Below are 15815 nucleotides of genomic sequence, written 5' to 3'. Positions count from 1 at the left end.
AAGGAGATTAAAAGGGTCAGGGCCTGGGGAAGGGAAAGAACCTTGGCTATGGGTCAGGGGAGGGGGATGGGCAGCTGAGGAAGGGAAGGAAGAGAGGTGCAGAAGAGGGGAGAAAAGCTAGACCTTGGGCAGGGAAGAGAGTGAGAGACCTGGAATATCTCAAACTCCCTTCTCTATCTATTGTGTCTCTTTGTAAATCTTGGGTCTAATTTTTAGGATAAACTGGCTCTTTGCTTTAAAAATATTGCTGACCCCTGGCCTAGATGTATACTGAAAAGTGGACAGGATGATTCTTTATGCCTTCTTTGCATACAAGTATATTCCCACACAATGTTATCAGAGCCATTTTCTGTATGAAAGTGTGTAATAAAATTATCTGCTCTACGATTAAGGTTTAGGCGTGTGCTCTCTTCAAATTAAACTAGGATGAACAAAGGCCAACGCTGCCTGATTAACCAAGACTGTGCAGAATTCTCATACCAAGGTTATGCTTCATTTCAGACAGTTCTTGTTGATGTAGCCACTGAAGTTTTTCTATTTCAATTCTCAAACGGCGAATCTGGGGAAGGATCAGAAGAGAGAAATGGGGATTAAACATGAAGACTAATTTATGCGTTTTAGAAACACTAAATTCTGATTTATTACTGCCTTATCCCATGCCCCTATTAGATCACCACTACGTAGGGTGTAAGTCTAAATAGCGGGCATCAACATTTATGTGCCAAATATATATGTAAATAATTAGAATGCTAGCATAAATATATATATGTATCTACATACATGTTCAAGTGCCAAAATTCTACCTGCTATTCTTTACATGTCTATGTATCTTACACAGCATGTTGTGACGGGGCATACATTCCATCACAAGGGACTCAAGGTACCAGGAAGGAAGAGATCTAAAGGGAAGCCATATGCAAAGATAGGCTGGGTCTAACAAGCTCCCGTGGGATCTTTGGGGAACCTCATTTGCAAATGTGGTCTCAAATAAGAAATCTGCGAGGGGAAAAGGAGTTGCCTGAAGCAGAGAGAGAGAGTGAGATGAGATGTAGAAAACTAGAGATTCTGAGGGACCTTCCCTAGAGGGAGGGAAAGGGGTACCTAGACTTGAGGGAGGGGGGGACGGGACTCATCTTCACTAATTAGGGGGCCAGGCCTTAGGACTTCTTACCTCAGAAGCACAGTTGGTTGGAGCAGGTCTGGCTCCTAGGCGACTCTTGAGGGGAAGAATGCTGGCATAAGCCTAACCCTCTGGACCTGAGTGACCCTGACCCATTTACACATGTACTGAAATACAACTAGACTCAATACATACGTTGATCCCCCAAATCCAAGCAATTTTCAAGAGCTTCTATCATTTGCAACAACTACACTGCCTCCCTACATTAAGGAGGAAAGTCTTGTTACAATGGTTCATGTCATAACATCAAGACTGGATTACTGTAATGCACTCTACATTGGTCTGACTATAAAGGATTTGATTGATCCAATTGATTCAGAATACTGTAGAAGGACTGAGAAGATTATAGGCGATGTGACCGTTTTTCTGCAAAAGGTTCACTGGCTACTGGAGCAATGTAGGGTTGAATTTAAAATTATGTCTGATCTTCATTCAACCCAGTCCTCAGGGACCACCTGGCCAGTCGGGGTTTCAAAGTCTCTGTCATCCATATTCAGTTCCATCTTTGCTTACACTCTATGCTATTTTAAGACATAGTGTGTTGACATTTTAATGTAGCATACTATGGCATACTTTGTATTTAAATATTTTTACTGCTTTGTCTATTGCTTATTTTTTAATTATTCTTATTCTACAATGCCTTGGAGTGAATTTCTTCAAGAAGGCAGTAAATAAATCCTAAGTAATAAAAATTTAACAGGTTGGCGTACATATAGCCAGAGTCTGGGTAGACTCAGACTTATACATTTAACTTACAAAATACTAACAGATACATTTGCCTGAACAACCACCTCATCCAAATGACATCAACTAGACATAGGAAAACCCACACTCCATTCACGCACCGTCCAATCAAAGAAGTCAAACAGAAAAAACTATATGATGGCCTCCTAGCCACACAAGCAGCAAAACTCAACAACCAAATCTCCAATCTACTAATTATGATCCCAGACTACAAAACATTCAGAAAAGAAGTAAAGATGCTACTTTTCAAGATATTCCTGCAAACAACTTAATACCGCTAGCTCCTTCTCACTTCCCAATACCTTCCCGATTCCCCAAAGCAACCTCATTTACTCTTTATCTCCTCTAGAAATTACCAGATATCTTCTTCTTGTAATACATTTTTTGTAATTCTTTTGTAATCCACCTTGAACTGCAAGGCAATGGCGGAATTGAAATCTCTAATGTAATTTATGCCTGAGCATTTGCGCCAGCCCTATGGCTACCATACATGCTCGCACCTAATTGTATATGCACATATACACCCAGCTAAGCTAGTACTCTATAAAGGAAGACAGCTATTGACTAGATTTCTATTAGGTGGCCCTTTAAGTTTCAAGTTTTTTATTTGATATACCGCCTATCATTACATCTAGGCGGTTTACAATAAATTTGATAAAAACATATCCAATAAAACAGGGGATTAAAAGATAACATTATTACTGGGACACAGACAATTTTCCAACTCTTGCTCTCATTCCACCCAACACCACCTACATTGGAGGGTGGAGCTTTTCCCCTTATCGCATGACCTATGGGGTGATCAATTCAGGATCAACCACAGATTCTTCCAGGGGCTGATCAATTGCTCCCTATCAATTCCCTCCCTATTTATTTAAGGGAAGAACGTAATCTAGACAGATTTAAGAGCAAGTTAAAAAGCTTTCTGTTTAAAGATGCATTTGATAGCTAGAAAGCCTGATTAGCTAGAAAGCACTTGAATCCTATTTCATAACTTTTTGAAGCACATTGCTCTCTCCCTTCCTACTGTTTTTCCCCCCCATACGTGTCTTACTTACTATTAAGAACATAAGAACATAAGAAATGCCTCCACTGGGTCAGACCTGAGGTCCATCGCGCCCAGCAGTCCGCTCACGCGGCGGCCCATCAGGTCCAGGACCTGTGCAGTAATCTTTTATCTATACCCCTCTATCCCCTTTTCCAGCAGGAAATTGTCCAATCCTTTCTTAAACCCCAGTACCGTTCGCTGCCCTATAACGTCCTCTGGAAGCGCATTCCAGGTGTCCACCACACGTTGGGTAAAGAAGAACTTCCTAGCATTCGTTTTGAATCTGTCCCCTTTCAACTTTTCCGAATGCCCTCTTGTTTTTTTTTTTATGTTCTGAAAGTTTGAAGAATCTGTCCCTCTCTACTCTCTCTATGCCCTTCATGATCTTGTAAGTCTCTATCATATCCCCTCTAAGTCTTCTCTTCTCCAGGGAAAAGAGACCCAGTTTCTCCAATCTCTCAGCATATGAAAGGCTTTCCATCCCCTTTATCAGTCGTGTCGCTCTCCTTTGAACTCTCTCAAGTAACACCATATCCTTCTTAAGGTATGGTGACCAATACTGGACGCAGTACTCAAGATGCGGACGCACCATTGCCCGGTACAGCGGCAGGATAACTTCTTTCGTTCTTGTTGTAATACCCTTCTTGATTATCCCCAGCATTTTATTCGCTCTCTTGGCGGCCGCTGCGCACTGTGCCGTCGGCTTCATTGTCATGTCCACCATTACCCCCAAGTCCCTTTCTTGGGTACTCTCATTCAATAACATCCCTCCCATCGTATAGCCGTGCCTCGGGTTTCTGATTCCCACATGCAGTACTTTACATTTCTCAACATTGAACTTCATCTGCCATCTCTCTGCCCATTCTCCCAATTTGTCCAAGTCCCTTTGCAATTTTTCACAGTCCTCCTTTGTCCGAGCTCCACTAAATAGTTTGGTGTCGTCCGCAAATTTTATTATCTCGCTCTTTGTTCTTGTTTCTAGATCATTTATGAATATATTAAATAGCAGCGGCCCGAGCACTGAGCCCTGCGGAACACCACTCGTGACCTTCCTTAACAACTTGTATTTCTCTTCCCATCCTTTCCTTTTGTTTCAATATGTTTTGTTAGGTTAGTTCTAAGTGTTTGTTTTGTTTCCCCCTAAAAATTTGTAATTTTATTGATTTGTACATCGCTTAGAATTTTTTTTTTTTCTTCCAAATTTTATTTATTAGTTTTTCATTCGTACAGCAATTGAAACATATAAAATATAATTAATTATTATATGACATTTGTAACTACAATCAATACATCATATCATAAATGATAAATCAATTAATAAGCAATTAATCAAATTTATAATAAAGGTAAAACTCCCAATATGCAAAAGGACTGGCAGGCAAAAGAGAAGCAGAACAGTTTTGACACAATCTGCTCTGCTTTTTTTCCACTCTTGGTTTTCCTAATGGTGCTGCTTCATTTTGGGACCTACATGGAATCTTAATGTAATCTCTCAGCATTTAACAAGTATTAGTAGAGCCATATCTGCAACGAGCACCTACCTCTGCTATGGTATTTCCGGTTGTATTTTTAGAAAGGTCATTGTATATTTCTGTCATGGTCCCTTTTATTGCATCCATGATCTGAAAAAGAAATAAAACTGGCATCTTTCTCTGACAGGGTAAAAAAAAAAATTTGAAATAAATCTTAACAGTATATTCTCTACTTCCCATGTACAACACTGAAAACATAGCATTAAAAAAAAATCAGATCTTACTGGAAATTTCTTCCAAGTCAATAGCAATTTTCCAAAATTCATTTAAGAAATTAAAATGGCTATTTGCAGTATTTGGGTAAACTGGCTTTTTGAATATTGCCCTCCTCTCTGTAGGGAAAAAATATGCGCACGTGTAGTCAGTGGAGGCACTCCCAGGGCGGGAAATGCAATTACCCAAGTTATTTTGGAGGAAAAGCCCCCCTCTAAAAAAACATAGCAGCAAATCTCTACAAGTATTTTCCCCTTCAGCACATTTCAAAGAGAAAGTACATACATACCTTTCCTTTGAGGGGCACACAAAAAAATTAAAGAGAAAAATACTCCCGATTTTTGCAACTCAACTATAAAAATTTAAAATAGACTCACTTGACTATCTCCCTTTACCTCTAAATAAGATGTTTTAGCTTACAGCTTCTTAAATTGCCAGCATTGCCTAATGGACTCTGCTCTAAGTCAAAGGAGAATGGATCTGGCAGGAATAATGGTGGTGTATCCCAAAAGGAACTGGGTTTTCTTGATGTGAAGATCTTGTACTTTTAAACAAAGGAAATTGCAAAGTGTTTGGCACTTAACCAAACTAAATAAAGTCTTCAATAGACCTAGCTTTCCACTGTATTTTGGGGTAAGGACAACTATGCTTCATGACCACTGATAGAAACACACTGTATTTTCCAATCTTTTTCTCTCTTATATAAAAACCACAATTTGATTTTCTATTTCATTAGACATATGAATTGCACAGATATGGAAGAGGTTTTATGCAATTACAAGAAAAGAACCATGTTGAGAAACACAATAGAAAGAAGCTCTCTTAGAAACTTGGGAGCGGATAAATGTATTTCAGATGGACTTCCTTAGCAGATTAGCCAAAATGTAATCTAGTGGCCTATCAAAGTCCTCATGTGAGCTGTGAATGCACGTTTTAGAAACTACACACCGATCCAAGAACGTGAGGATTGCTTCTGTGGAATCTCCTCAAATCTGACCAATGAACACAGGCCAGTGTGAGTGAAAGTTCACAACAAATTCTACATAGACTGTCTACTGTGCCATGGCCAAAAATGAATGATTCAAGAACATTTAACACGCTCCCCAAGATATCAAAATACAGTTACTCAGGAGACGGCAGTCCTTGGGAACTTACTTTGCTGGTGTACTTGGCAATATCTGCGGCAGCGTCAGCAGAAGCAGTTGCTATTGGCAAGTCTGTAGTAATTGGAGTAGACAAGGTGGCCACAGATCCTGAACTGGTAACCATGGAAATGGGTTGAGTACTCGTAACCAGAGTAATCGTGGACGTCGACGTGCTCTGTGTGATCTCCTTCTGTTGTACAGCTGGAAGTAGAAATTGGGTTGTTGGATATCTCCATGTAGACATATAATATGCTTCAATTAAATGCTGTGCCATACAGAATATAAACACTACAGATTTCTAAATAAAACAATGGCTATTTTCTCTGCACATTAATCTTTAAAACAGCAATCTGGGAAAACAATTTGCCATGAATCGTCAGCACCTGAAGTGGATGGCGCATGGTCTACCGATTAAAATAATGCTCTGGGAAGCAGGAGACCAGAGTTCACATCCTGATTTTGCCATACCTCCTTTCACCGTGAGTACCCACTAGGTTCTCTGAACAGGGACTTTTATACCCATATATGTTCTGCTACAAAGCACCCTGAACCAGAATACCGCCTTGAGATTACTCCATCACTGTTCTAAGTTCGATCACATCTCATCGCTTCTAAGATCAGAACATATGCTTCCGGTGTCATAATTGCATCCCCTTTAAATATATCCTTTCCCACCAGATTCTCTCATGTGGTCTTCCCTCATTATATAGTCTTCTGGTTCCATATTTGCCTCAAAGAACCTTACGCTCCTCACAACAGCCGTTGTTAATCATTCCCTCATTTAGACAACTTTTTCTGGATTTCCATAGGAATTCTTCATTCTGTGTTATGGCTCCTACTCTCTGGAATTCTTTGCCTTTTTACCTTCGTTCAGAGAAATCATTTGTAACCTTCAAGGCACAATTAAAGGCATAGGACTTCTCTTTGCCCTTTAGCTCTTAACTTACTTCCTCCTGATGGCTACTTTTCTTCGGTGTGGGCAGATTTAAATTGTTCATCCCTTTCCTCAACCTTTTTATATTTTTATTGTAATCCCCGATTCCCTCTTTCCCCATGTTCTCAATTGCTTTCCTTTACGTTTTGTCTTCTTTCTTACCCTATTTAATTGGGGGGGGGGATGTTTGTTTTAAAATTTTTGATTGTAAATCATTTAGATTTGCCATAGTTTTATATTTGCGGTATATTAAATAAATTGAACTTGAAATTTAAAAGATGACAAACCTAATACATCTACATCTTGAACCCTCAAAACTCATCTGCTTGATCACTTTCATGGATTAATTGGCAGCCAGCCAAATGTTCTCATGACAGAAAAGGCAATACCATGTGGACATTGCATATAAATAACCAACCAGCTCAAATAAAGTGCCTCTAATTAAGCAAGTGCAAACTGAGCTGCTTCATCCCGTCAAATGGCTACAATATCAACAGCCTTATTTTAAATCACTCTGGATTAATGTCATCTGAGACCTGTTGCAAGCTCTCTCATTGACAGTGCCTCTTGCTGCAAAAATGTCCAGTACTGTGATGTAATGTAAGAGTCAAGCCCCGCCCATTAAAGTGATGTCATCTTAGCCTTACTTTAAAATGGTATGCTGGTGAGGGAGCTTAACAAAGAGTGTGCCCCTTTGTAAGCCCTTTCGTAATTAATTCTTCTTTTGGTCTCACAGTTATGCATTTAAGATTTATTTTCTTGTTTTAATTCTTGTTGGGGCTTCTATCTGCTACATGCAAGAAACAGAGGGTTTTGATGGGAGATTAGAACCTTAAGAGTGTGTCATACCTTGGCTGGAGTGAACTTTGATGGAGATTCCAGTAGATGGAACCTAAGCACATTACTGGGCAAGGCTCTGGGTTTCTGGCCCAGAAATATCTAAGAAAAAGGACCATTTTCAACTAAATTAATTTATGGAGCATGTAGGGTTGGGCATCTGCCGTCAGTTACTATGTTACTACACTTCCCCCTTCATATTCGCGAATTCCGTATCTACGGATTCGGTTATTTGCGATTTTTGACCAAAAAATAATTTAAATTTTTGGGGCTTTTTTTAGCCCTTTAAGCCCCCCCCCCCCACACACACACATACACTTAAGTCTTACTGGTGGTCTAGTGGGTTTTCAGGCAGGAGTGATCTTCCCGCGCTCTTGCTCCTTGCAGATTGCTCACAGGAAATGGCTCAAGAGACTACGGGAGCTCAAGGCAGCCATTTCCTGTGAGCGATCTGCACGGGGCAGGAGCGTGGGAAGATCGCTCCTGCCTGAAAACCCGCTAGACCACCAGGTAAGGTTTAGGGGGGGGGGCTTACAGGGCTAAAAATAGCTGTGGGAAGCCAGGAATAAGGGCAGAACCGGCCCGAATATTATTCGCGGTTTTTCCATATTCGCGGGCCAGCTCTGCCCCTAACCTCCGCAAATACGGAGGAGGAAGTGTATACCTGTTTTGAATATGAGATAGTATGGTGGCTCTAACCCAATTTATAAACAAAGGACTTCAGAGCTGCTGCTATGGAGAGTTATCAATTGCTCAAGGAATATCACTGTTAGGTCAGAGTGGGGGGAGGAGGGGTTGGGGTCACTTAGTGATGGCGGGGGGGGGGTTGCTTGACTTCAGCGGCTCAATTTGTTCTTGGTTTGATTTTTTTTTACATTTATTCTGCACATGTGCCCATCACTATCACCAAAATGGTGGGTGAACCTTCACTATTCTCCACCAACCTCATTTGCATGAGCATTTTTTGGAGACTGTCTCGCTTTTTTATAAAATCACTACAATAATGGCTGCAACAGTGGCCCATCGGTTTTTAACGCAAATTTTTGAGAATCTAGCCCCGGGTGCCCTCTAAATCCAGAAATGTTAGCACTTTTGTATTCATAAAAAGTGCAATTATTGTGCAACTACACTTCTCCCTCCATATTCGCTGTGATAGGGGATTAACAAAACCGCAAATAACTTTTTCATATGTTATTCGCTGTTTTCTATTAAAAACCATCATGAATATGGTGAAACCGTGAATAACATGGTGGGAGACCTGGCCTGTTCCTGAAGGAGAGGCAAAACACGGTGAAGAAAGTGCTGGGAATCGGCGATTTTCGCTGTAAACGCTTGGAATCAGCGATTTCTCTATGCAAGCTGATGTAATTTGGGGGGAGGAGCCAGCAAGCTAAACACCGTGAATAATCAAAACCGTGATGCTGAAACCACGAATACGGAGGGAGAAGTGTATATTGGATTCTCGCCTATCAGGATGGGTAGAGTATTGCATCTTTGATAACTGGTTGCCTTCAATGTAGTGTATCGTTGTCTGTGTTTGAGAAACATGCCACCTCTCCTAAAAAGGCTTTATTTAAGACCAGTTTTGAAATCCTGTGAAGGTTTATTAGATCCAGCTTTTATACTGACCAATCTCTAATCATCATTTTTTAAGTAAAGTTTTTAGAATTCATTTGTTTATCAGTAATTAGCAGATTTTATTGCTTTTGATTCCAGCAACATGGTTTTTGCCTGGATCTTAGGGTATAGAACTTATTAGTTGCTTTGTTTTGATACACTAGCTGGAAGGTTTATTATCATTCTGGGACTGCTTTCCTGATATTTATCGATATGTCATCTGGATAGAATTGATCACCTAATTTTATTAACACAATTGCACCAGCTAGGGATTAGTCACAAAGTCCTGATTTGGTTTCATATTTAACATATATTGGTAATCATATTTAACAGTGGCGTTACCAACAGGTGGGAGTTGAGTACCTTGGGGTCTGCGTTATCCATGCCTTTATTATTTACTAGTCTTTAAGCCTATTACATTAACGGGTGGTAGAATAAATGTGTGTGTCTGTCTTCCTTCCTTTCTTTCTCTCTCTCCTTGGCTGCTTTCTGTCTGACTGTCCGTCTTTCTTTCTTTCTGTCTCTCTCTTTCCTCGGCTGTCCACCACCACCCCTTGCCTGCTCCCCCTGTCCAGCAGCACCTCTTCCCTGCTCCCCCTGTTCAGCAGCACTCTTTACCTACTCCCCCTGTCCAGCAGCATCTCTTCCCTGTTTCCCCCTGTCTAGCAGCACTTTTTTCCTGCTCCCCCTGTCCAGCAGCACCTCTTCCTTGCTCCCCCTGTCCAGCAGCACTCTTTACCTGCTCCCCATGTCCCTCTTCCCTAGAGATTTGTGAAATATTTTTTATCAGTTGTAGCTCCTATGGTTTGAAATTCCCTAGTGCCTGATATAAAGGACATAAAAATTTTTCTTTTGACATTTTTGTTTGCGCAAGCATTTAATTGTGATTTTGTCTTTTAGTTGTGTATATTTTTTGTGATTTATATTAATTGTAGAAGTTTACTGTAACCTGCCACGGACAATATGGATATTGTGGGATGTTGATGATTTAAATAAATAACCACCACTTGCCTAGATCACTAAGTGATTAGATTTACTTGCTCTTTTTACTTCCATCTATCCTGTCAACTTCTCCTGGGGTTTCTGGTTCAAAGTCCTGCCACGCCCCCTTCTCCACAATGGATAGAAGTTCTTTTATTTCCTGTTCCTCTTATCATGCAGCATCCAGTTACTGGCCTCCAGGGTTCCATTCTATCCATTACTCATGACTCTCCAATCAGCTTCATTCCCCGTGGTTCTGTTCTATATACTACATGGAACAAAATAAGGGAGCATAATTTGCCCACATAAACTATTCTAAAACTCTAGCACTCTATACTGCCCTCAACATCCTCCCAATACCAAAAGGTAGCTGACTATGGATACCATCCCATCAATTCTTCTCTGCATTACATAGACCAGGGCTAGGCAATTCCAGTCCTTGGGAGCCACAGGCAGGTCAGGTTTGCAGGATATCCACAATGAATATGTATGAGATGGATTTGCATGCACTGCCTCTTTGAGATGCAAATCTCTCTCATGCATATCCTGAAAACCTGACCCTGCCTGTGGCTCTCAAGGACCAGAATTGCCTATCCCTGACATAGACAACACATTTCGACAAGCAAACTAAACATAATACTAAAGGCTCCTTTTACGAAGGCGCATTAGGGCCTTAACGCGCGGAATAGCGCAAAATGCCCCGTGCGCTAGCCGCTACCGCCTCCTCTTGAGCAGGCAGTAGTTTTTCAGCTAGCGCATGCTAATCCGCTGTCTGCGCTAAAAACGCTAGCGCACCTTCGTAAAAGGAGCCCTAAAATCTTTTACCATGTCTACAACTCGTGCAAAACAGTGCCCAGATAGAACTGAAAAACGGGGGGGGGTTTTCTATGGCCCATTACAATTCCACAGCACGGTCTAGTCCTGAGCCGAATACCTTTAACGGCTTGTCTCGTCTGATATCGTGTTCCTGGGGAAGACTGAGGTGGCGGAGGTGGCGGTTGCTGCTGCGTCTGTTGCTGCTGCTGCTGCCTCTGGACCTTCTGCATGTGCCACTTTTGAGAGCTCGTTTGAAATTTAGTTGAAGAATTCCACACTACGCGTTGTACGGCAGGCACCGTTTCCTTAGGTAGCAGGGGCCTCTGCTTTTTCACAGGACTGCTAGTGGTTGCAGTTGGAGTAGGCATAGTAGCCACGGCAGTGGTAGTCACTGTGACACAAGCCGTTGGGGTCTGCACAGCAGACCGAGTAAGCACTGGAGTCTCAGGTGGAGGTTGGCTGCTTGCACTGGTCGTAGCTGGAGTTTTCAGAACAGCTAAGTAAACATAACAGTTCACAAAATTCTATTATTTGCTTGATAATCACCACCAATAATTTTCATAACACCTTTATAAAAAGTGAAAGCATAGTGTAATAACTAATGGTAGTTGTGTTGCATGAGCTCTATGCTTTAGATCAGTGGTTCCCAACCCTGTCCTGGAGGACCACCAGACCAGTCGGGTTTTCAGGATAGCCCTAATAAATATGCATGAGAGAGATCCGCATATAATGGAGGTGCCAGGAATGCAAATCTGCTCCATGCATATTTATTAGGGCTATCCTGAAAACCTGACTGGCCTGGTGGTCCTCCAGGACAGGGTTGGGAACCACTGCTTTAGATCAGTGTTTCTCAGCTCGGTCCTGGAGTACCCCCTTGCCAGTCAGGTTTTCAGGATAGCCCTAATGAATAATAATAATAATAATAATAATTTTATTTCTTATATACCGCTATACCCTAAGTTCAAAGCGGTTTACAATGAGAGTCGTGCCTAGAGAAAGTGAAGTGTTTACAGCAGGAGACATGTGTTTACAACAAGATACATATGTTAGAACAAGATATGAGAAACAAGCTTTGGGACCAGGAATCTGAGGTACATTGGCTTTGGAGCAAGATATCTAAGATACATTGGATTGGAACACGGTAAATCTGAATGGGACAGTTTGCAGGAAGGTACGGCTGTAAAATACAACTGGTCGGAGTGGCTAGCAAGAATATACAGACGATCAGAAAAGGGGAGTTAACAAAGAGGCGAGGTGTTTTGGGTCAAGTTGTAGGACGAAGGGTTCAGACCAAGATACAAGAGATCAGAGCGGTTACAGGAAGATAATTACAATATGAATAGGATAGAGGATATTACAATGTGAGTAGGATAGTGGAAGATAATTACAATAAGATACAATAAAACAATAAGATAATTACAATAAGATACTATAAGATAATTACAATAAGATACAGGGTATTTCAATGTGAACACGATACAGGGGAACAACACTGATTATTGGAAGAATTTACAATGAGAAAAGGGGGATTACAGCAATATACATTGGAAGGGGAAGGGAAAAGGTAGAGGACAGGCTTACAGGGGTTACGATTGGTGGAAGAAAAACTAGGTGTCGTTGAAGAGACGGGTCTTCAGTGATTTTCTGAAGTCAGCGTATGATGTGGTCTCGAGAATTGGTTTTACTAGCCATGTGTTCAGTTTAGCTGCCTGGAATGATAGCATTCTGTCTAGGTACTTCTTGAAGTGACATGATTTCAATGATGGATAGCTGAATATGCATACACTGCCTTCATTATATGCAAATTTCTTTCATGCACATCCATTGTGGATATCCTGAAAACCTGACTGGCAAGGGGGTATTCCAGGACTGAGTTGAGAAACACTGCCTTAGATAGCCACTATTTTGGGAGATCAAAACATTATCTAATCATTCTGGCTAAAGTTCTAATCATTCAGAGAGCAATTTTCAAAAGATTTTATCTAGAATAACTGCATTTTAAAAAAACAAACCAACCAATCAAAGGCTGAAAATACAACTCCTCCTCCACTATTTCACGATGCAGCAAAGAGGAAGGACCAAAAAGGAGGGATTACACCAGACAGAACATGTCTGTCAGAAGAATAAAGCTAAGTAGATTTTGTTTTAGCTGCTTATATGCTTGAGAATTTTTGATGTTGTGTATAAATAAAATGACTTTTTTGAACCAATAAATGAAAAAGAATCGGCCTACTACTGTCCTCAGTTATTTAAGACACTGTGAGAAAGTAGCGAGATATTATCTTAAAGTGTTTGCAATTATCTAAATACTCATTTCTGTGGATATAGCACTTTTACCTAAGGAAATGGTTTTTAAAATTGTCCTCCCTTTGAGTACCTGCTACTGGGTGAAAGATTCAAATGTTTCTCGTTTAGCTCTATCGTCAGCCCATATGTTTTCCTGAAGTACTGGGGAAGAAAGTCCATGTCTTAGCTACTAAATTACATAAATGACTCATTTATCTGGTGACGGGACTAAATTGCGCGAGACAACAGCGCGCCGACAACTGAGCACAAGGTTGACGGCGCACCGAAGAAAAGCACTATTTTAAAGGGCTCCGACGGGGTGTGTGTGGGGGGGAACCCCCCCACTTTACTTAACAGACATTGCGCTGCCTTTGTGGGGGGTTTGGGGGGTTGTAACCCCCCACATTATACTTAAAACTGAACTTTTTCCCTAAAAAATAGGCAAAAAGTTCGGTTTCAAGTATAATGAGGGGGTTACAACCCCCCAAACCCCCCAACAACGCCAGCGCGATGTCTGTTAAGTAAAATAGGGGGGTTCCCCACCAACACCCCTCGTCGGAACCCTTTAAAATAGTGCTTTTCTTTGGTGCGCCGTCAACCTTGCGCTCAGTTGTTGGCGCGCCGTTGTCGGCGCGATTTTGTCTATAAACCATTTATCTTCCTCAATAGAACCGCCGCCACCTCCCATATTGGGGATCAGTGCCAAAAGCTTCTAGTCCCAAGAAATAAAATGCAGCCTGCTGATCAGTAACTCCAAAACAGCTGTTTCAGTGGGACAATATTTATAACCGCAGATACAAAGAGAGATGTAATGATCTGCAATCAATCAAAGCAGCAAACACACAGAAAGCAGAGATGCGCAATTTGTAACGGAGCATATTTCCAATTAGAGAGTGCTGGGACCAACTGTGGATAAGACTTTTGCTAACAGGGGAACGTGTGTATACTCCCCTTTAGTTTTAACCCCTGACACAGCTTTTAAAAAGGCGAAACATGGACATATCAGGTGCTCTGTAATAATACCAGATCTATCCTAAAAACTTAAATTATCTTTCCCCTCATTAAAAGGCATTATCTATATTGGAAAATTAGGGAAATCTCTTTACTTTAAAATTACTGAGCTTTGGAATAACTTTCCTGTCCAGCTGCGTAACCTGGGCTCCTTCCAAATATTTTTGAAAACATCTGAAAACGTGGCTGTTTTCAAAAATGTAAATGCCACTGCTCGCTATATAATCACTAATTCTTATTATATTTTCCTTTCTTCAAAACTCTTGTAAACAATGCCGAGCTCTATCCTTATGGAAAGATGCGGTATATAAGCTTAAGGTTTAGTTTAATAAATTACACATTTCTAAACCTGTTGATCTGCTTTCTGCTTAATAATTATAATCATGTATGTTTTTGCTTTGAAAGATATCTAGGGGGGGGGAAGTATTCCCAGAAACCTGCACCTGTCTTTTCCCTAAAAAAAAAAACACATGTAGCCTTGAAAGCGTAAAACTATGAGACCCTTTAATTAAAGTGTGGCAACATTTTCCACTTACATTCCATAAAGGCATGCCTAGATATAAAATGGTGAGCTCTGAATCTGGGTGCGCAGATTCCATTATTCCACAATTCCTGGCATAAACCCATAACAGTCCATTTATATATAGGCATGCCCATCTATGCCAGGATGATGGCAAATGTAAATGGACAAACTTAGTAAGCAATTATACAACTGGCAACATTCTCTAAGTTGAGCATGTAAGTGGGAAATGCTCATATCCTGCCTATGCTCCTCCCACGTGTATGCACCCCTTACAATTATACGTGCCTTTTTAGAATAGTAAGGAAGTTCTTCTTCACCCAGAGAGTGGTGGAGAGCTGGAACGCTCTTCCGGAGTCTGTTGTAGGGGAAAACACCCTCCAGGGTTTCAAGACTAAGCTGGACAAGTTCCTGCTAAACGCAGGTGAGGCTGGACTCATTTAGAGCACTGGTCATTGACCTGGGGGTCGCCGCGTGAGCGGACTGCTGGGCAAGATGGACCACTGGTCTGACTCAGCAGCAGCAATTCTTATGTTCTTAGTGCTTAGCAATCTTATGCACTTAAATGCCAATTAGCCCTGCAGTTATATGTGCAAATTGTGTGTAAGTGCAGGTGCACAGTTACAGAATTGCCCTTCATGTACCCACACTACCACATGGTGAGTACAATTGAGGCATAACCAGCATGTTCCCCAGTTTTCACACAGAAAAAAAAAAAATCTTTACCAAAAGGAATCACCAAAATCAATCAATAATAAAACTTACCAGACCTTTTAGAAGAGGGCTCAAATCCCTCATCAAGAGCAAGATGTAAAATGTGTGTTAATTGTAGCTTAGGGGGCTCAAACCAGACCCTCCACTATCCAACTGAATTTTTTAGATGTCCTTAATAAATAGACATGAAAACTATTTGTATATCATTAGAAGCAGGGCATGCAAATCTCACCAGGA

The 15815-nt window shown here is 41.0% G+C and overlaps 1 protein-coding gene across 7 annotated transcripts in view; it reads right to left on the bottom strand.

Annotated features, from left to right (window-relative positions):
* The window catches only part of ZMYND8 (zinc finger MYND-type containing 8), a 191582-nt gene that overhangs the window by 30658 nt on the left and 145109 nt on the right, over window positions 1-15815 (bottom strand). For all 7 annotated transcript variants that reach the window (XM_033963697.1, XM_033963695.1, XM_033963693.1 and 4 more), the window contains 4 exons: window positions 11166-11543; window positions 5873-6063; window positions 4514-4594; window positions 481-559 (listed from right to left, as the gene is read on the bottom strand). In XM_033963697.1, the coding sequence (XP_033819588.1) occupies window positions 481-559; window positions 4514-4594; window positions 5873-6063; window positions 11166-11543 (729 nt within the window). The remainder of the gene's footprint in view (window positions 1-480; window positions 560-4513; window positions 4595-5872; window positions 6064-11165; window positions 11544-15815) is intronic.

The sequence above is a fragment of the Geotrypetes seraphini genome, chromosome 11 (assembly GCF_902459505.1).
Source record: "Geotrypetes seraphini chromosome 11, aGeoSer1.1, whole genome shotgun sequence".
Taxonomy (NCBI): Eukaryota; Metazoa; Chordata; class Amphibia; order Gymnophiona; family Dermophiidae; genus Geotrypetes; species Geotrypetes seraphini.
Note: the sequence above shows the minus strand (reverse complement) of the source record. Positions and strands in the feature narration are given on the sequence as shown.